Source organism: Colobus angolensis, unplaced genomic scaffold (assembly GCF_000951035.1).
Source record: "Colobus angolensis palliatus isolate OR3802 unplaced genomic scaffold, Cang.pa_1.0 Scaffold197, whole genome shotgun sequence".
Lineage (NCBI taxonomy): Eukaryota > Metazoa > Chordata > Mammalia > Primates > Cercopithecidae > Colobus > Colobus angolensis.
The window spans coordinates 30,891-53,763 of NW_012115121.1; the positions used below are offsets into that span (position 1 = coordinate 30,891).

Genomic DNA, 22,873 nt, shown 5'->3' on the forward strand with positions numbered 1-22,873 from the left:
AGCTGTTGGCTTTTAAGACTATCGTGGAGCTGAGAAGTGGGAGATGGGTATACGGCAAGTTAAAATGCCACACAGCTTGCTATTCATACCAAGATTCAGCTCTTTTTCTTCATTAAACACTCCTTGGATTGTTACAAGCCTTTAATTTCCCGATCCAAAGAAGTTGATTATGATAACTTTTGTCAATATTTTGTTGCTTTTATGTAGGACTGTATTTTTGGAGATCCTTCCTCTGCCATTCCTGCTGATGTCCTAATTTCTTACTTTTAAGCTAAAAATATACAGACTTGGAAAGTCTATTATTTTCTACCCACATTCCAGTACATCATCCAGTGCACCCCATTTGGGAGGCTACCAGTATAAAATAAAATCTTCCTTCAAAAACTCAATTGAGGTTTATATTATATCTGAAGGGCATCACATGATTAGGACGAGTCCTTCTGCCTTTTCCAGACCTCCAGTGGCAGCTCCATTCTCTTGGTCCGTTGGATTGAAACTCAGAATTAGCTGACACTTCCCTTCCTCTCCTGCTCCCACATTCCCTCAAGTCTTCCCTCACAATCTTATCCACACATGACCCTCCTTTTCCATTACCAATGTACCTTTGTCTCTTGCCTGCCACCATCTCTACCCTGTTTACCAACAGTAAATGAATCTTCATATAAACGTCAGTTTGATGAGTTTGCTCCAGGGGCTCAGAGGTGTCCACCAAACTCTTCTTGCCTTCTGGATAAAACAGCCTTTCTAGTGTGGCTGTCCAAGTTTTCACAATCTGGACCCAACTTGAACTGGAAGTCATACAACTTAGGTTCTGACTCCAGTTTAGTTTGTTTCGATTGCACAGAGATATAGGGCAATATTGAGTGCCCACTATATGCTGAACCCATAGTTCAGGGAGATATAGATAGGTAAACCTCTAGTTACAATATATCGTAGCCAAGAACTAGGTAGAAGAATCAATTAAGAAGACATCTGAGGCCAGGCATGGTGACTCACACCTGTAATCCCGGCACTTTGGGAGGCCGAGGCGAGCAGATCACCTGAGGTCAGGAGTTTCAGACAGGCCTGGCCAACATGGTGAAACCTTGTCCCTACTAGAAATACAAAAAAAAATTAGTTGTGGCGCATGCCTGTAATCCCAGCTACTTGGGAGGCTGAGGCAAAAGAACTGCTTGAACCCAGGAGGGAGAGGTTGCAGTGAGTTGGGACCGTGCCATTGCACTCCAGCCTGGGCAACAAGAATGAAGCCCAGTCTCAAAAAAAAAAAAAAAAGAAGACATCTGTGAAAGTGTATTTGAAAAGTATAAAAAATTGCATTCAGTAGATAAAGAACAAACAACTATAATGTCTCATAAAGATGATTGTTATTATCAAAATAATTATAAACAAAAATAAATAGAAATTATAAAGATGCTCAGTTTTTATTACCTATTTAGTCTTGGTGTCTTCATTTGAATAATGGTTTGGGCAACTTAATGAGAATAAATGCTTTATTACAGGTGAACATTTTGTGGGGTACCTTTTATAAATAGAGTTCTATAATCACACTGTGAAACATTAATGATTACTGATACCTCGCCTTCATAATAAAAAACCACCATATGAGAAAAAAAGCAGTTACTTACGCTCTGCTTTTAACTGCCCAAGGATGGAATTTTCTCCTCTGCACATGGTTCTGAAAATATGTAAAGGAAAAAGATAATTACAGAGGTTTCAAAACAACCAATCCCATGCAATGTCTGTAGGTTTAATCCTAACACAAGTAAAAACAGAACAAGTGCTTCTATGAGAAGATGCTACATATATTTCTAAATGCTAAAAAGTTACACGAATATCACTTTTGTAATGTTACTAATGGGACATGATAGTTGTTTTGAGTTGGGTAAATGGAGAAGTTATAAAATTCATGTCAGATTTTAGAAAGAGAGGCTATTAAAAAACGATGGGTCATGAATGAACTTTCCCTCTTACAAAACTGGGTAACAGCAAAGATAAATTTAGAATGCATCAGTAGATAAGAATACTTACAGAATCACATTGCTCTCAGAGGTGAAAAGGGCAAGCACTTAGCAGAATAATTTACGAATTAAACTATTAGAATGGGCTGTCTCTAAAGTCAGCAAAACCACTTAAAAATGAAAAATATAGTCTCAAATAAAGGACTCTGTTAATGATTTTGTTTCTTAAGACTCTGATAATTGTTCATGAATTATAAAATCTGACAAAACCAAAAATTCTATGCTTCATCTGCTTGTTCTATGAGAGTAATAAAGAGTATACTTATGCCTGAGAAATGCTGATATTATTAAAGATGATGCCAGCAAATAGAGATGTTTTTGCATAGTAAAAGGTTACAGATTTTGTTTCTGAACAAAAGCCAAATGTGTTATTTCGTTCAGCTGGTTCGAAGGCAAGAAAATAGTCATAGAAAACTATTACAATTGACAATATTGCAAAAATAATATTAGAATGGTGAATGAAATTGATAAAATTCAATTAAACATTATGCCAGAGCCTTAAATACTTGAAAAGGTTTTTTAAATCATTTTGTAAATCAGATAATATTAGAAATGTGCAAATCTTCAGTCTAAGTCTATAGGCCAAAGCACAGTTAAAGCTCTCTTGTACTGTAACAAGGCAAAGCACCCTGAAGGAAACAAACAAAATACATCCTTGAAAAGCTGGCAGATAAACAGATACAAGTCTGAAACATCAGTGAGAAAAAAGAGCATTAAAAAAAAATTTCCACTACAATGGTGCACTCAAACTGTGCACAGATCCTCCAGCAGGAGCATCTGGGGAGGGGGCCCAAGCAGGAGGGCATCTAAGCCTCCACCCTGGATTTGACCAAGGCCCTGACCCCTAATCTGCTTTACTTACCAAGGGTTCTATGTAAGGTATCATTCGTCCTCTCCCACCTTTCAAAAGGGTTTGATTAGAAAAGTGAGAAACTACAGGTGGTTTACAAAAATAAGAGATTTTGGTTAAGTGACCCTGAAAGAAGGTCAGAGGTGCCTTTCCAGCCCCTTCTATGCAGGCTCTCTGCCTGTGCTCCCCCCACCCACCAGCTAGCACTTTCTAGCCCTTTTCACAATGCTCCACTGACCATATCTGAAGCCTTCAGAGGAACCCAAGTGTGCCCTTTTAAATAAATATAAAAACTCAGCTTTTAAAAATATCAAGCACAAAACTTTCCCTAAAATTTTAACAAAGATGTGGTAGAGAAAACAAAATTCCGGGAATTTATTTACTAACAGAAGCTATCATTATCAACCTTGTTGAAGGACTTGCTACCTAAAGAATCATAACCAAACACAAGCAAATCATACCATTTCAGACATTTATTTTTTTCTCTATTTACTGCAAAGTACATGTAAATCTCAATAGCTATTTAACCACTTAAAGATAAGTTTTAATCAACATTATACATATATAGAAATAGACAATAACTATACAAGATGGACTCATATTTTAGTTCTTTTATGTTTGCCATGTGTCTTAGGCCAATCATTTATCATTGTAGGCTCCATTTGAATTTTATCAACTAGCAAACAGGCCAAGATTTGAAAGTAAGATAAAGTGTTCATTTGTTCCCCATTCCACTGAATGGACATGGAGAGACACTGCCATTCCCTTCATCAGCTTACACACATGACCGAAAGCTCAAAACAGACCATTCAGAATTTTGGCACCTGTAGTTGAAGTGCATGATTGCCTGTAGAGCATTTCCTCCGCCGGTTGAAATGTCTCCTTCGAACCCTGGCAGAAGCGGTATCACGACATATACCCGGTATTTCTGGTTTTCCCTGCAAAGGTCAGATGCAGAGAAATTCACCCGAAAAATAAAAGGTAGTATCAGCTTTAAATGACAGCCAAGCAATTCACATGATTTCTGAGATTGAGTGAATGGCTTCCTACAACACGTCAACACGTTCTGTCACATTTCAGGACTTGGGAGGGGGGTGCTGTTGGACTGGAGGACAGAAGTTGTCATCCAGGCTATCGCTTCATAGCCTGAATAACAAGCTGAACTTGGCAGTAAAGTAGAAATTGTACCCATTGTCTCTCTACAGCATAATCGCTTGTAGGACAAAATGCAGTGTAAGAAATCCTTGCTTGGATCCCACGGAAAGGGGCAGGGACAGGAGGCTACAACAAAGTTTTGAAAAAAGATGTTATCTTAATAGTTAACACAGTACCTAGCTAGAGTCATGGAAATAGTAGACATTCGGTTAATAATTGTTGAGTAAATCAGTTCTCATAGCCAAGATCTCAGGGGCAAAAAGACACATTGGATCTATTATATTTTCCAAAACAGAAGTCATCATTATCTACTTAGAAACTCTGAGTTTTCAGCTGTAAAATATTACCCTAGGCCCTTTAAGAATTCTGAGAGGCTGGCCGGGCGCAGTGGCTCATGCCTGTAATCCCAGCACTTTGGGAGGCCGAGGCAGGTGGACCACTAGGTCAGGAGATCGAGACCATCCTGGCTAACACGGTGAAACCCCGTCTCTACTAAATATACAAAAAATTAGCCGGGCGTGGTGGCAGGCGCCTGTAGTCTCAGCTACTCGGGAGGCTGAGGCAGGAGAATGGTGTGAACCCGGGAGGCGGGGCTTGCAGTGAGCAGAGATGGCGCCACTGCACTCCAGCCTGGGCGACAGAGCGAGGCTCCGTCTCAAAAAAAAAAGAGAATTCTGAGTGGCCAATATGTACATTTAAGTCCCCTGCACATACAACACAATGTGTCATGTCCCACTCTCTCAAGTGATTAACGACAACCTTTGAAGGAAAATGAATTCTACTCAATGATACAACAATAGAAGAAGAAAGTGTAGGTTTCCCTCTTTGACAGGCATTCAGAAAGTCAGAAATTTGAAGTATGCTACAAATAGGTACCATTTATTCAGAATCAAAAGCTATTAACATTCTTGTCTCCATTTATAGGATATACAGGAAGAAGAAAAAGCCTCGAAAGGAATGTGACATACACTGTGATCAATGAGTCTCGCTGGGATATCTGGGAGGACTACAGTCACACAAACATGTGCTGTTATTGGTTAATTTTCAAGTCCGATCCTACTTAAACTTCTCATTTCTAAAGTGCATTTTCTTCTAACCAACTAAAATTTCCTTTCATGTGAATATTACAGTACTCTTTGGGGGATCAGATTTTATTACTGATGTCTCTGAATGTCGATGTATACATCAGGGCAAGTGGGAAGAGAAGTTCAGGGCAAAAATGACTACCAACAATGGAATTTGGAGGCCTGTGAGTTTGGCTCCCTTGCTAAGAAACAAGGATCTTAAGTAGGTTGTTGTAATGGCATAGATTAATCACTAGATGGCAAACATAGTTTGAGTTGGAAATAAAACATTAAAAAATGTAAACTGTTCAAGTTTGCTTCTTGATAAGAATAAAAGGCTCACATCCCTAAATGGTGAGCAGGATAGTGAAAAAGAACAGAAACAAACAAACAAACAAACAAACAAACAAAAAACCTAAGCTATTAAGCTATTTCCCCACAGCCAACCTTTAAAAGTCAAAATAAATTAAACTGGACACTTAAAAATGGATATCACTTGGCCTCAACTGCCTTTTCAGAATTCACGATTATACTGCCTTACAGTATAATCCTCCCATAACCACAGCCCAGTGACAGGAGACTACCACCTTTGGTCAGAGGTACACCTTCCTACTAATAAAGCTTGGCTTATCAGCCTTCTGGGCCTCCAATGAATCCCACTTCTTCTAGGTCACCTTATCGGCTACTTCCTCTGCCAAGCCATCTTGGCCCTTCCAGTCCGAGTTGGTTTATTCTTGCCTCGGCACTCACAGCACATGGCTAGGATGTCTGTTCAGCACTCTTTCTGCTTCACACGATAGTGATACACACATCTGATCTCTAGGCTACGTGATAAGCTCCTTTGAAACACAGGATGCCTGTCCACATATCTTTCTGGTTTTGATAGTGCTCAATCAAGAACCCTGGCACATGCTGTACACTCAGTATTATTTGCTTTAGGAGGATGGGATCAGGTTGGAAAAATGTTTCTGGGGAAGTTTCTGGTAGAGAAGAGGCTAAGCTGAACAGGAATTTTTTTCTTTAAATTAAATTACATTTTATTTGTAAAATGTATATAATATATTACATACTTTTTTCTTTAAATAAAATTATATTTTATTTCTTTAAATTAAATTACATTTTATTGTGGTAAAATACATATAATATAAAATTTGCCATTTTACCCTTTTTTTTTTTCTGAGATGGAGTTTCGCTCTTGTTGCCCAGGCTGGAGCGCAATGGCATGATCTTGGCTCACCACAACCTCTGCCTCCCGGATTCAAGCAATTCTCCTGCCTCAGTCTCCTGAGTAGCTGGGATTACAGGCATGTGCCACCATGCCTGGCTAATTTTGTATACTTTTGTATTTTTAGTAGAGACAGGGTTTCTCCATGTTGGTCAGGCTGGTCTCGAACTCCTGTCCTCAGGTAATAGGTCCGCCTCAGCCTCCCAAAGTGTTGAGATTACAGGTGTGAGCCACCACGCCCAGCCCCCATTTTTAAGTGTATAGTCCAATGGCATCAATTACATACACAATATTGTATAATTATCATAATGATCTATCCCAAACCTTTTCAACATCCCAGACAGAAACTCGGTGACTATCCAGTCGTAACTACCCTGTTTTTCCCTGCCTGCACCCCCTGGTAACCTCTAATCTGCTTTGTCTTTATGAATCTGCTGGTTCTGGATTTTGCATATAATTAGAATCATACAATTCTTGTCCTTTATGTCTGACTTGTTTCACTTAGCATAACATCTTCAAGGTTCACCCATGTTGTGGCATGTGTCAGAATTCCCTCCTTTTTAAGACTGAATAATATTCCATGGTATGTATATATCACATTCACCTGTTGATGGACACTTGTGTTGTTTCCACCTTTTGGCTATTGTGAATAATACTGCTATCAGTATTAGCATACACTATCTGTGAGTCCCTGTTTTCAGTTCTTTGGGGACTATATTCAGGAATGGAACTGCTGGGTCATGTGGTCATTCTATGTTTAGCATTTTGAGGAACCACCAAATAGATTACTTTCAAATGAGTAACATATGCTCATGGTACAAAATATAAGAGGTAGATTATTATACAGTGAAAAAAATTCTCTCTCACTCCTTCATCCTGAGGGCAACTCCTGTTAACAGTTTCCTCCATGTTCTTTTAGAAATAGTGTATGAATTTGTAAGAATATATGTACTTTTTCCTTCTACACAAATATTAGAATACTATAAACACTTTAAACACTTTTCTGAACATGATTTTTACCATCTAACAGGGTATCTTGGAAATCCTTCCACATCAGAATATAGTTACTTTTTAAGAACAGGGACCATGTATCTGTACTTTAATATTTAATATTCTACCAGGTATCTGTACTTTAATATTTAAACCAGTTCTCTATTGACAGGCATTTAAATTGCTTCTAATTTTGTTTCTATTTCAAAATAAATATTTTGATATTTATGTTAACTAACAAAAGTAATTCTTTACATTTGTTGGAAAAATCTTACAAGTGGTATTGCTGGTCTTTTGACACAAATGTTTGTGATGATGTTTGTAAGAGACAGTTCTATTTTATCCTTTATTTAAGCAAAAATGATTTTACAAGGGAGATCTCATATGTAGGATATTGAGAAATGTCCTATAAAAATATTATAAGACATTCTTGCAAATTTTAGTTGGTAGGAATCAGAATATTCACATTTTCTTGTTTTTAGGACTCTCTTAGCTCCATATCAAGCCCTTTGCTATTTAACAATATAGTAGCTCATACATTTCCTGAATGATGAAAATTTTAAACTGTGTTCAGCAAACTAGTGGAAACTATTTAGATTTTCGCTGCTGTAGAAAAAAGGGCTCTGGAATTTCAAATGCAAAATTGTGGTTGAATGTAAGCCAAAGCACAGAAGATTCCATGGGACACTATGTCCAATCTGCCTCCTTGATCCAATCCACAGAGGACAAGAGTTCCAGCTGCTGAGGAATCTAATGCCCTTCGGAAATACTGAATCCTCACAACACGGGGGTTGGGGAAATGATAGCAATCAGCTTAGGGTAAGAATCTGAGCCCCTAGTATATAAAATATTTATGACCTTAAAAGCAAGATAATGGCTAGTGGGCACTAAGCCCCAGATAACTACCCATCATGCCAGCAACCACTTCATCCACATTAGTTCAATTTCTATAAAACAGCATTCTGAGGCTTCTTGTTAAACGTTTTTCTTCAAAATTCACTAACTCTTATGGCAGTGCTATGTATAATAGCTAAAAATTGGAAATAAATGTCCAATAATAAAGGGATGGTTAACTACATTATGTTATAGCCATTTAATGGAATGATCATCTTGCAGCCACTAAAAATGACCACTATGAAGGCTCAGTAGCAAGATACTGCTAGTACTGTTAAAATGACCCCAATGTAATGTTATAAGACAATAAAAATGTGGCAGGCCAATGCTACAAAACATTAAATCATTTTTCCCTTTAAATGTGTTAACTTCCCCCACTCTGTGACCGGAGAAACGAAGCAGGCATTGCTCCCGGGGTGGCACTCTCACCCCGGAAGAGTGGTGAGAAGCAGGACACAAAAACATCAACTTCTTTTAGATTTGGGGAACTGGAGAGAGATTCCTTAAGCAGAGGCAGGAGTGTAGAGAAATAAGAGCAAGACTCAGGGCAAGGAATCAGTCCTTGCCTCAAGCTGAATTCTGGGGAACACAGGATAGACCCCACTCTCTTTTCAATGTGAGGATATGAGAGCCAGGAGGATCTGAGCCTTGCTTTCAGGTGAACTCCAGAGCAATGTGGAGCATGTCGTCCAGCAGCTATGCGATATGGCAGGAGCAGAGGAGAAGTGGTAGAGAGGCAGGCCTGAAGGTGAAGGCTGACATCCCCAAGCTACATTAAGCAGATGCCAGAATAGGCCCGAGGGAGATCAACACCAGTGCCTGGAAGCCCCTTTCCAAAGATCCAGGGCCCCATAGCATCAAGATCAAGGAAGGGATGTGGAGGGAGAGGAGGCAGGAGTAGAACCCTGATGCTGAATACAGAGGGGAAATAATGAGAACTCACTGAATCTGGCCACGTTTATCAGGAAGTGCCAAAACTAAAACCCCTCCTATTATGTGGAAATGCGCTTGAGCTAGAAATTCAGATGAGCTCTAGGAAAAGAAAATAAATTACAATTCAACATAAAATAGTAGTGTGTGTATTAGCCGGGCGTAGTGGTGGGCACCTGTAGTTTCAGATACTCGGAGGCTGAGGCAGAATGGCGTGAACCTGGCAGGCGGAGCTTGCAGTGAGCCGAGATGGCGCCAAGGCACTCCAGCCTGGGTGACAGAGTGAGATGCTGTCTCAAACAAAACAAAACAAAACAAAACAAACAAAAAAATAAATAAATAAAAATGTTTGTGACTGCTATAAAGCTGCTTGTACCTTTAAAAGCAGAGTACGAATGTACCATGTAGCTGGGTCACAGCAGTGATGTATCTCTACGTTCATTTTCTTGTTTTTCTCTGCTGCATAAGCCCCTCCTCCTTCACCCCATGGTCCCTCCTCAGCATGAAGGACAGTTAGGAGAAGCTTGGTCTGCTCACAACTGGGTCTCAAGGTCTGGCAAGAAGGCCCCGAGGAAGCCTGATATGCTTCGCTAGTGACAAGATACTTTACTTTTTGAGAATTTGGGATTTATAGTTTGTATTTCATCACTGTGAACTTCAAGAGCTGCTATAAATTGTCTCGTAGATTTTGCAGCAGTGAATACTGTCAGAAATAAGAATTCTGGTTAGGGCTTAGTGTGTGTGTGTGTGTGTGTGTGTGTGTGTGTGTGTAAAGAGAACTTTATACTATGGTGGTATCAATTATGTTGGAATTGGACCTGTAGCTTCTTGGTCGTTTGGGACATAACCCCTTTTATTTTGTGCTTGGCAAATCCTTTAAAAGGAGAAGAACCTTCTGGGCTTCAGTTTCCTCATCTGCACATGAAAGAACTGGCTAAAATCATGACTAGTCCACTAGAAATGCTGGCCCTATTTAGCACTGACTTTATCTATCCTCTATGTGACTTTATAGATTTTGAACCATTATATATTGTGCACAAACACACATCATTTTTCTCATTGGTTATCTTTTGAAAATGGCAAGCTTTCAAACTTAAGAATGCTGAGGGGTTCGCCCGCATGTTTGACTTAGACTTCACCCTGGGCTTGATCGCCTTTTGGCCCTGAGTGACCCCCAGATGAGGTTAGACAGAGCCTTACATTAAACTGTTCCCACTATGGCCCAGCCTGTTTTCACTCTCATTTTTCTTTAAGTCTCCTTCTTCCTTCCTCTCTTTTCCAGGGCACATGCTCGGGCTCAAAATGATTGCTGGCCTCTGCCTTGTGCTAATCTTTACATTTCTCTATCTGCTGAGATTACCATTTTACACAATTTTTAGAATTAGAATAAAAGCATTTACATGATCTAAATCAAAAGGTCTCCTGCCATGATCTGTTGCCATCTGTGTCCCAAGGTAACCTCTTCTCCAGGAATCGTATAGAGCTTGGGAGTTATCCCACAAGAAAAAATGTGAAACCAGTGATTGGCATACTTAGATAAAATGTGTTTTATTCTTTTTATTATAACTGCAGTTAAATTTTCTTTAAGACAGTGTTCCTGAAACAAGCCCAGCATGTCTTTTCAGTTTGGTACAAAATTATAGGATATGGTAATTATGGACATAGATTTTTCTTTAAACCCAAGAACTTTTAATCTATCAAGCATTACTTTTAAAAAATAAAACATTCATCTGATTTTTTTTTTCTTTTGGTGACAGGGTCTTGCTCTGTTACCCAGGCTGGAGTGCAGTGGTGCAATCCATGGCTCACTGCAACCTTGACCTCCCAGGTTAAGAGATCCTCCCACCTCAGTTTCCCGGGTGGCTGGGACCACAGGCATGCATCAGCACACCCAGCTAATTTTTTAAATTTTTTTTGTAGAGACTAGGTCTTACTATGTTGCATAGACTGGTCTTGAACTCCTGAGCTCAAGTGATCTTCCCGCCTCAGCCTCCCAAAGTGCTGGAATCAAAGGCATAAGCCACAGTGCCCAGCTCATTCAATTTTTAAAATTTCAAGATAAAGTATTTTTCATAGATTTCTGGGAGGCTTACCATTCGAAAATTTCCATATCCCTTGAAATGGGGGAAGCTTTGTAGCTTACTAGTAAAAAGCACAAGTTGAGGTCCTACAGACATGGTTAGAGTCCTACTCCGATCCAACCACAGCTATATGACTTGGCTCAGTTATCTAAACTCACTAGGCCTCAGCAGCCTCATTTGTAGAATGGGAGTAATTATACAACCAATCCCATACAGTTGATACAAAGACTGAATGAGGTAACACAGGTATAGCACTGATTATGTGGAAAGACTCAAAAACTATTTGGTAACATTTTTGTTCAATTATATCAACTGGTGATTTCAATTAGAAAGCTTGCATATCTTCAGATAACAACAAAGTAAATAGCCTCTAAAATTAAAACACTACTAAACGAAACACATACTATGCTTCAGAATACATTTTATTATTTTACTTTATATTCTGGGGGAGGGTGTTATCAGATCAATAACAGGGAAATCAAAAATCGATCCCCAGGAAGAGTGAGCTATAGGTTTCTGGCAGAAAACTTCTAGACAGAAGTGTTGTAATTGTGTGCCTAAACCTGTCACGAGATGAACAAGAGCCAGTGGTGAGAAACAAAAACTAATTTTCCTTATCCAGAAGTAGCCATCCAATAATTTAAAATATGGAACATTTAAACATCTTTTTAATTAAAGCATTTCTTTTTCTAGCATAAAGACTAATTTTGAAACAGCTGATTTGAATATCACGCTTCTTTATCCTTGCTTGAATTTACAGTGAACAACATATTTCCAGATGATGAACATCATGGAAATGCTGTCATAATTTCTTACTTGAACTGGTGCTTTACAGCTTACAAACTACTTTCACATATATTCATATAAGCTAGGTAGAACAGATATTATTATTCGTGGTTGGTGAAGAAACAGTGTGTCAGAGGGGCAAACTGACGTACTCAGAGGGTCACATACCTGTGGATAACAGAGCTAGAGAGAATCCAGGTCTCCAGACATCTGTTCTCCCAATAATTTCAGATTTCCCAGTGTGGTATTTCCCATACCACCCACTTACAGGCAAGCAGTAGCTCTTCTACAGTTATAAGAAGCATGAGGGGCATTTTGGGAGGCCAAGGTGGGCGGATCACTTGAGGTTAGGAGTTCAAAACCAGCCTGGCCAACATGGTGAAACCCCGTCTCCACCAAAAATACAAAAAAATTAGCTGGGTGTGGTGGCACGTGCCTGTAATCCCAGCTATTCAGGAGGCTGAGGTAGGAGAATTGCTTGAACCTGGGAGGTGGTGGTTGCAGTGAGGGTGACAGAGCAAGGCTCTGTTTAAAAAAAAAAAAGAAGCTATTTTCATTGTATGCGTCAACTTTTTGTTGCTAACACTATAAAATGCACTTTCTCACTTCCTGACTTTCTACCAAAGCAGAAAAATTATGCATGTCAAGTTTCCATGTGCAAAGATCTGAGATCCTTCTCAGAAACCATTCATTCATGGCACACAGTGTTTAAAAATGTGTCTACCTGGATCAGTTGGTCCTATCTTTTAGCTTAGTCAAACATGGCATAAAACAGTAAATTTTAGACTGTGGATTATGTTTTTTCTTTTTCTCTCTGATGTCCAATCACATTTGAGTTGTCAAAGAAAGGTTTCAAGTGGGTTGTGCAGCTGGCCTCAACTCTGAGACAGTTTTACTTATTAGAGTGAAGTGTTTTTTTTTTTTTTTAATTCTGATTCCCCCGGCTGTTCTTAGGTCAGCATGGAATAAACATGAGTCTGAGGCTCTAGGTCATGTCAGAACATGGAGGCTTTGCAAACCTATTTCTATAAAGAATTATGGCTGCTGAGAAGGAACCAGAGGAAGTGAGAGGAACCGAGAAATTGCTTAGGGGAATTGTTGTGAGGCTGGATTCCAGCGCTGGCAGAAAAATAAAGACTTAGCCCAGTTGAGGGAGTTGGCAATTTGAAGACTCAGATTTCTCCAGGGTGGGAGAGACCTGGCAGAGGGCCTGTATCCTTTGGTGAGGCCTGGCTGACTGCGGACTGTCATTTCCCTCCATCTGCTTTGGGCTGTATTCTATTCTTTTTCAAATAGCCAAAATTATACTTGTTGCTAAGAATGTGACTTTGGCAGGGAAGTTCTGAGTCTCAGAAAAGAAGAGAACAGAGAAGTCTATGGAGGGAGAGGGATAAGCTTGGGATGGCATATCATGGCCCCTAATTAGTGAAAAGGGGGCACCCCATGCCGGCAACCTGCAAAATAAGTTGTTTCTTTTATTTATTTATTTATTTTAGAGACGAGGCCTCATTCTGTCCCCTAAGCTGGAGTATAGTGGTGTGATTACAGTTCGCTGCAGCCTCATACTCTCAGGCTTAAGGAATCCTCCTGCCTCAGCCTCCAAGTAGCTAGAACTATAGGCACACCAACACACCTGGATATTTTTTTATTTTTTGTAAAGACAGGTGGTCTCAAATTTCTAGGCTTTAGCAATCCTCCCGCCTCTGCCTCCTAAAGCGCTGGGATTATAGGTGCGAGCCACCACACTTGCTCAAGATAAGCTTTTTAATTCTGCCTTTACCTTGCTCAGCACAAGCTCACAGAACACAAGCTCACAGATTTGAAATTAAGCAAAAATATGTTTTACAGTTGCAATTAACATGGGGAGAGTAACAAGAATGCAGAGATGCAGAGAGGCGGAAAAACCTAAAATATGTTTTGAGGATATGTGTGTGTGTATCCACGGAAAGTCTAAATGTGTAACATATGTACCATTTTGAAAATGTGCCTCTCAAAAAAATGAGACTATTGAGAGATCAGAGCTAAATGACACATGGTTTATTTGAAATTTGATGAGCGAGTTCCCCATTCTCCACAAAGCAAACTTGAAATTGCCAGAGTCTTCAATGTGCTCCATAAAACTCCAGTGTAAGATACAATCTGCAACAGGTGCTACTTTACCATACTGTTTAAAGTCACAGATCCCTTTTCCTTTCAGGAGCAGCTGATAAGATCACTAGGAAATGTTCCATCAGAAAATATCTTGAAGTTTCTTCTAACCCTAAAAGTTATAATTTTATTTATTTATTTATCTATTATTTATTTTGAGACAGAGTCTTGGTCTGTCACCCAGGCTGGAGTGCAATGGCATGATCTCGACTCACTGCCATCTCCGCATCCTAGGTTCAAGCTCCTACCACAGGAGCTTGAGTAGCTGGGACTACAGTCATGCACCATCAAGCCCAGCTAAGTTTTGTATTATTAGTAGAGACAAAGTTTCACCACATTGGTCAGACTGGTCTCAAACTCCTGACCTCAGTTGATCCACCCACCTTGGCCTCCTAAAGTGCTGGGATTACAGGCATGAACCACCATGCCCAGCCTAATTTTATTATATAAGAAGTCCAGATTTTTAAAGACAAATTACTACAGTAAAGAAAAATATTCTTTCAGGCTCCCAAACACTTAAAAACACATATTTGGGGCAGTATAAAATACGGGTGCCGGGCCCCACTCCAGGAAATTATGATCCATTAAGCCTGGAGGTGTGTTAAGCTCTCTGTGATCTTGCAAAAGTCAGTGGTGATTTTGATGCGTAGTCACAGGTGAGATCCACAGTACACCCTGCAGGGTATGATGGATGCTGTAGTGTGCTGCCTAGATCCTCCCACCATGGGATCAAGACAGCCAGCCATCCCATCAGCTACTGAGCATGTAGGCCACAGAACACTCACAGTGAAGTCCTCCAGGTATGAAAAGTATGGAGTCCTCCATAGGTGAAAGGGACCTGCCTCACTCAAGGTCATCCCCACTCCCTAGGATCAGCCTGCATCCAATGGTCGGTCAATAGGGGAAGGGAACTATAGGCCCAACACATTTGCCTCAGCTTGGGGAAGCCCTGAATGGGTTTTTAATCCTAACCATCAATGCATTAGAGTCATGTGGTGTGAAGGGAAGCACTGCATTGAAAGTCCAAAGATTTAGGCTCAAAGCTGTTTTTTACCTATTGCTGTTAGTGGCCTAAACAAGTCACATAACCTCTTGAATTTCAGTTTTTAATCCTAAAAATGGGAACAGCAGCAACAGCAATAATAACAATAACAACAACAAATACATGACCTACTCTCAAGAGTAGTTGTGAAGATTCTATGAGATCATGTAGTTATAAACTGTGAATCACATAAAATGCTGATAGTTGCTGTTATAATATGTCCTTCAGTATAAAAGTCCCCAAATATTATGTGAAAAAAAGATATCAAAGTACCACATGACATTGGAAGTAAAAAATGTTTCAATTCCCAAATGTATATGCACTTACTCTTCACTGCATGCATTCAATGACTTGAAGTAATGAAATATAATGGTTGTGTTTATGTGTTTATTCTGCTACTTTTACATGGAGCTGAAATCAGCCATAAAAAGAAATTGTACCTGGTGCCAAGACAATTCAATGTGGAAAGAATATTCTTATTGACAAATGGTACTAGGACAACTCTATATCCATCAACAAAAGAATAAAAAGTTGGGCCCCTAATTTACCCCATATATAAAAAGAAACAAAATGAGTCAAAGATCTAGATGTAGGAGCTAACACTATAAAATTCTCAGGAGAAAACAGGCATAAATCTTCATGATCCTAGATCAGGCAGTGATTTCTTAGATATCACTATCTATATTCCTTAGATGCCAAAAGAACAAGGGATACAAGGAAAAAAACAGAAGCTGATTAGCTTTTATCAAAATAAAAAATATTTTCTGTTTCAAATGACACCAGCAAGAAAGTAAAAAGACAAGCCATCGAATGGGAGAAACTGGGAATCATGTATCTGATATGAGACTTGTATCTAGAATGTATAACGAATTCTTACAACTCAACAACAAAAAGTCAAATAACCCAATGAACAAATGGGCAAGGGATTTGAGTAGACATTTCTCCACAGATAATACACAAATGGCCAATAAGCACACACAAAAATGCTCAGTATCATTAGACATTAGGGAAATTCAAATGAAAACCACAATGAAATACCATTTCTAAAATGGTATTTCACATCTATTAGAATGACTATAATCAAAGAGAGAGATAATAGTAACTATTGGCAAATACAGAGAAGCTAGACCTCTCATACACTGTGGGAATATAAAATGGCAGAGCCGCTTTGGAAGACAGTCTGGCAGTTTCTCAAAATGTTAAACATAGAGTTAGCTATAACCTGGCAATTCTACCCCTAGAGAAATGAAAATATATATCTGCACAAAAACTACTAAAGGATGTTTATAGCAGCATTATTCATAATAGGCAAAAAGTAGAAACAACTCAAATGTCCATCAACTAATGAATGAATAAATACAATATCCACATCATGGAATATTACCTGGCAATCAAAAGAAATGAAATACTGATAAATGCTATAATACTGATGAGCTTCAAGAACATTATGCTAAGACAAAGAAATCAGTCATAAAAGACCACATATTGTGTGACTCCATTTATATCAAATGCCCAGACTAGGTAAATCCATAGAAAAAGAAAAATCAGTGGTAGCCAGGGGCTAAAAAACAAAGGAATGGGTAATGACTGCTAATGAGGTTTCTTTCTGGGTTGATAAAAATGTTCTAAAATTGATTAGGTGGTGGTTGTGCAACTCTGTGCATATACTAAAAATCACTGAATTCTATAGTTTAAGTGGTTGGATTGTACAGTATGTAAATTCTATCTCAGCAAACCAATTATTGAAGAAATAATCCCATGAGCTGAATAAATATGACATACGGTAACAAGAATTTAAATATAACCCACAGCAAAATATTATGTCTATTTTGCTTTGTTTTTTAAGTGAACACAGCTCACAGTCTGCTATTAAATAAAACAAATCACAAACCTCATGTGTGGGAAACAGACTGGCCAGGAAGAAATTTTTATGCCCTGGAAGAATTCAAATTCCCTAGAAAGGGGACTAAAGAATTTTTAGCAACTGACTCAGACTAAAGGCATCAGTAACCTATTGCTGGCTGAACCAAATTTAAGCCCGCTAGGAAATGACAGTACTTTAAAAACGGGCCTTGCAAAGTCATTTTAGTAATAAATACAAGAACATCTGTAGCAAGAACTCCCAGCCAAAGGCTGTTACCTGTGAGCTTTCAGGATCCTCTGGGCAATGGCATCGCCTATCTTGTTGAACACAACTTTGTCATCAGCACAGCTTATGAAAAACTGGTTCTATGAGAAATAAACAAGATAATCATGTTAGTCTTTATTTTGTAAGCAGTATACGTGAGGACAATATGGTGAATAAAAAATATACTGATATATATTTTAAAATGTTTCACACAGCAGATGTGTTCTGATCATTGAAATCACATCAAGAAAGTCAATGACACAGAATAAAAGCCGCCTCATCTCACTCTGGGTCTCATTTGATTCCAGGTCATATCACCTGTAACACTTAATCAAGTGGAAAGTTACACTATATTATTCCACCATGAGAATTCCTCATAGGTTATTTTCTAAATTACATTCTCAGAATACTTAGGAACATTGCAAATTCAATCAATAGGGAAATTAGTTTCTTTCAGATTCACATACTGTATAAATTCCTATGATTAAAAATTCTATATTGGCAAACATTCTACCTCACGCTAAGCTTGCTTTTATAACAGGGTAGATGGCAAAAGCCTGGTTTAGTTTTCTCCACCCTTTCTCCACTATTTCCCGGTATCTGCTTTCACCTCTGAACTTCTATTTTAAGCAGCCTCAACTCTCTTTTGTATGTTGCATACATATAAGCCAGTTAATAAAATAAAATAAATGTTTTTTTCCTCTAAGCACTTCTGCTATTTATATATTTACAAAATAGTCTTCAAAACTGTTACTAGAAAACAAGTTACAACATTATCATAACAGTGCAAAAGATTTTGTTGCTGCATAAGGGAATGTTAAAAATTTGGTGCAAATATTATGAATATCATGTGTTCAAATAGAATAGATTGTTACAACACATCTGTAATTTATAATGACAATTATCACAAAGCAGTATTTGCTAATCATCTCAAGGTAAAGAGATATATATGTAACAACTCGTAATTATCATCCCTTTGCAGCATCATCATGTTTATGACTCTATGAGCTTGTATACTTAAGTGGATAAATCTGTAAAACGCCTCCAGAAGACAAACTTATGGGAAGACACGGTGCAGAAAGTCTTTCGAGAATGTGATTCCCCTTAGGGCATCAGACAATCAAAATCTCAGTGGCAACCAAACCATGTTTCTTTTTCTGAATTCACATTATAAAGAAGCTTAGCATTCCTCAGCAGCTGTAAACATAGACTGGCTACGTGTCGCGTCCTTTACTTCTCCTTTTTTGGAAGAGTCGGGTGAATGCTGACTGCTTATCTTGACTAGAGGAGTGTCAACCAGGTCTGTGTCCCAACATGTCTACCTACATGGCATTACTGACATCATTTAATACTATGGTCACATTAAAAAGAAAAACTGATTTTGTATTTATTTATTTATTTTTATTCATTTATTTTATTGTATTTTATTTTTGAGAGAGTCTCACTTTTGTCACCCAGGCTGGAGTGCAATGGCTCAATCTCAGCTCACTGCAACCTTTGCCTCATGGGTTCAAGTGATTTTCCTGCCTCAGCCTCCCAGGTAGCTGTGATTACAGGTGCCTGTCACCACACCCAGCTATTTTTTTTTTTTTTTTTTTTTTTTTTTTTTTTTAGTAGAGACAGGGTTTCACCATGTTGGCCAGGCTGGTCTCGAGCTGCTGAACTCAGGTGATCTGCCCGCCTCGGCCCCCCAGAGTGCTGGGATTACAGGCGTAAGCCACTGTGCCCGGCCAGAAAAGCTGATGTTAATGCTACTAAAAAGAGATGAAGCAAAAAGATTCTGGGCAATAGATGAGCCAGCCTTCACATCTTTACATCTCTATGGTATAATTGTTGAAATTAATAATACTAATAGCATTACTAAGCGCCAGACTTTATGCAGAGTTTGCTCATTTTCCACTAATGTCCTATATCTATTCCATGATGCCATTCAGGATACCACACTGCATTTAGCCAGCTAATATATGATATTTAACTTAGGTTTCTCTAGCCAGGCTCATGAAACAAATAAAGCTCCAATTCTTCCCTGCTTGTCTCTAATGAATTGTTGCTATGCAGAGTGGGAGAGGGCCAGGACCCAAGGGGAAGAAAAACAGGGCTAGAATGGTTTTCCTCAGTTAACCCATTCCCCTATCTACCTTTAAAACATTCATTGGGAAAGCAAAGACTTGAATAAAGAAGGAAATTATGCTATGATTTACTTTTTCCATTATTGTGACTTTTTATTTTCTCAGGGTTTTTCAAGTTCTCTGAACTATTTTTATATTCACTTTGAAGAGTAATTTAAGTTCCCAAGCTAAACTCAGTGTCCCCAGATTTTCTCATATACTCTAAAAATTCTGGAATGAAAAAAAGCTTCATAATGAATAGTAGTTCACACAGGATTGAAGAAGGTGGTACCTGCTCTTAATGTTCTCACATCTTCCTTTTCCATGTTCTTTTCCCTGCAGTCTCCCTACTCCGCCATGCCCAAACCAGTAGCATCCAGTGGTCTCTATTTTAGCAACTCACCCCTGTGTGTGCTCTCCTGAAATAGAACCCTCCAACCCAAGCGAAATCTTAAACCCTCCAACCCAAGCGAAATCAAAACTTACATATCCATGTTGGGGTATTTCTGTCTAATACTATTACAGTGAGTTGATGATGCATTTTAATAGCAAAGATTTGAGAGACTCCCAATAGAGTCTTGAGTTAATGACAATGCAGAGCCAATTCCAGGTATGCTTGGGAGGTCAAAATCCAGGTGATATGAATCAGAGCTTCTCCAGCACGTTTCACATCTCAAAATGTACTCATTAATATGACAGGTCCTAAGTTTGGGGACTCTGACATTTCGGCATGATATTTAAGGGAAGGCAGTTTCTCACACGAATTTACATGAGCAGGACTTACTTCGATATAGATATAGTGCCTGCTGTTCTCTATCACATGGACGTAAGCGGCATGGATGGACTCTTCATGGTACTTTATACCAGCAGACCAATCAGCAGCAGAGCGGAGCAACTATAAGGCAGCAATCAGAAATGAACAAGTATTAGTAATGGAGAGGACATCAGACATATTAATACAATGAAGTCACTCCTTTTTCTAGACAACTGAATGACTACAGCAGTTTGAGTGTCTTGTGTGAACCAAAGGAGAGTAGTGGGGTAGGGAATGCTGCTAAGGAAGAGGGGAGAAAGGAACTGGTCTTTGGACACAGTCCATAAGGAAGGTTCTCAGCTGGAAATCACATCCTGAATATACCCATTTTCATCCAGGATTATTTTCATTCAAAATTGGAAACCACAAATTGTGGTTTCTATAAAGACTATTTCAGAAGTACCTCTTCTGGTGGCTGTGAGTACGGAACCATGTGTATTCCTTTCCTATGACAGTCCCACAATTACACCAGAATCCCTGTTGTTCTGGTGTATTTATTTAGAGCACATATTTTCACTCTTAAAACGGTACTGGTTTGGACCATATGATATGGCCATCCTAGCTCTGACTTAACAATGTGATTATTCCTTTTCCCTTAAATAGATATTGTTCAGATTAATACATTCTGAAAGGTAGTTCATTTAGGCATGTGATCTTCATTCTACCTTTAATTGGCTGTCTGTTCCATGGCATGCCACTTTAGTCTAAACTTTCTAATGGCATAATAAATGAAATTAATCACAGGGAAGTGAACTGGGGCTCAGAGAAGCAAAGAAACTTGCATGGTGTCACAGACGTACTAGCATCAGCCTCACAGCATGAACTTGCTTTTTGTCATTCCATATCTGATGTTTTTCTACCATGCCGCACTGTTTTGCCATTTCATCACATCTGTGTGTCATACCAGTCAATTTGGAGTTGATCCCATCACCTCAGATTAAACAGATCAAAGTGGAGCTCATGACTTTTTTCTCTAAACCATTTCCCATCTCAAATACCCCACTGGCCAGGGGCATACCATCATTCCGTTAGTCTTTGGCATGCTCTTTGGCATGGCTCTTCTCCTTAGCGTCTGTATTCAATCTCACTTCTACTTCTGTTTATTCTTTGGAGGATTTCTCAGACTTGCCGCTTTCTTATTGCTCACACTGCCTCGCTCTATGCAGATACTCACCTGTCCAGGCTGGATTACTCGAGCTTCTTCTTGCTCAGACACTTGGATATAGGTTAAATACGCTGATACAGAGCAGGACCGTCTAGGTTCCAAGCCCGGTTCAACTACTCTACTTACTGGCTGTTGATCATGTTTCTTAACCTCTTTGTGCCTCAGATTTTTGTTCTATAAAATGGAGTTCTACTTTATAGGGTCATAGAGAAGATTAAATGAATTACTGTGAAATGTGTAGTAGGAGACCTGGTACCTATTAAGTGGTTATAAGTGTTATTATTAATGAGCATTAGAGGATGCGTTTGAGCTGTGGCAGGTTGTGTCAGGGATGCTGCAGAGCAGACTGTGGCTGTGCACAGGAGAGAGGCCGAGAGAACATGGAAGGAAGGCGCTCTCAACACTCAGCAATCATTGGTCATCATTTTTTTTCAACATTCTAACTAGCATTGCAGTATGATGTTGGCATATAGTAGGTGCTTAAATAATAGCATGACACACAAAAGAATTACTATAAAAATAGACTTGCTATTTCTGGTTTGAAATGAATGTTAAAACTGTCCTTTATAAGGTCAACTGATATTGAAAATAAAAAGAATGGCCCCATACTCATTAGGAATATAAAAAGCGATCCAATATATAACCAGTTCTATGTCTGCTGTATATAAAAGGCCTGGTAAAATTCTCATTCAAATCAGTCACTTTAAAATGGAAACTATAAGGCCATTACATCCAAAACTCACACTTACTAAAAATCACTGACTGTGCCGTCCTCAGTAGTGTTATTTATTTGTCCAATATGAGTTATATATTACAAAATATCGCCAAAGTAGTAAAAAATTTATCAGATGAATATGTGCAACAAAATTTCAAAATTTAATTGTCAACATGAATAAATATCACAGAAGAGAATTCATAAGGAAACTTTAGATAAATATTATCCATACTGGAAAAATATCATGATTTTACATCATCTCCAAGGAGCTGCATTATTAATTATCAGGTAGAAATAACAAAGGTTGAAGAAATAGAAGTTTTAATTCTTAGTCCACTCAAATTAATGTTTAATTTTGTTACTAAGGAACATAGCACCGAAAATATAGTCTACTTTGAGAAGATTCTCATGCTATTGATGTAATTCTATACAACTCTGGAGGCAATGTATACAATTGCAGAGTACCCTGGAAAAAAGGGAACCTCAAGGGTTTTTGATTTTTTTGAGACAGAGTCTTGCTCTGTTGCCCAGGCTGGAGTGCAGTGGTGTGATCTCGGATCACTGAAACCTCCATCTCCCAGGGTCAAGTGATTCTCCTGACTCAGCCTCCCAAGTAGCTGGGACTGCAGATGCGTGCCACCATGCCCAGCTAATTTTTGTATTTTTAGTAGAAACGGGGTTTTACCATGTTGGCCAGGCTGGTCTTGAACTCCTGACCTCAAGTGATCCACCTGCCTCAGCCTCCCAAAGTGCTGGGATT

The 22,873-nt window shown here is 38.9% G+C and overlaps 1 protein-coding gene across 1 annotated transcript in view; it reads right to left on the bottom strand.

The window, feature by feature from the left end:
- The window catches only part of PLD1 (phospholipase D1, phosphatidylcholine-specific), a 159,075-nt gene that overhangs the window by 28,871 nt on the left and 107,331 nt on the right, over positions 1-22,873 (bottom strand). Inside the window, exons 20-23 of the mRNA XM_011940988.1 lie at positions 20,204-20,314; positions 17,324-17,412; positions 3,693-3,806; positions 1,626-1,675 (exon numbers count right to left, since the gene is read on the bottom strand). Coding sequence (XP_011796378.1) covers positions 1,626-1,675; positions 3,693-3,806; positions 17,324-17,412; positions 20,204-20,314 — 364 coding nt within the window. The remainder of the gene's footprint in view (positions 1-1,625; positions 1,676-3,692; positions 3,807-17,323; positions 17,413-20,203; positions 20,315-22,873) is intronic.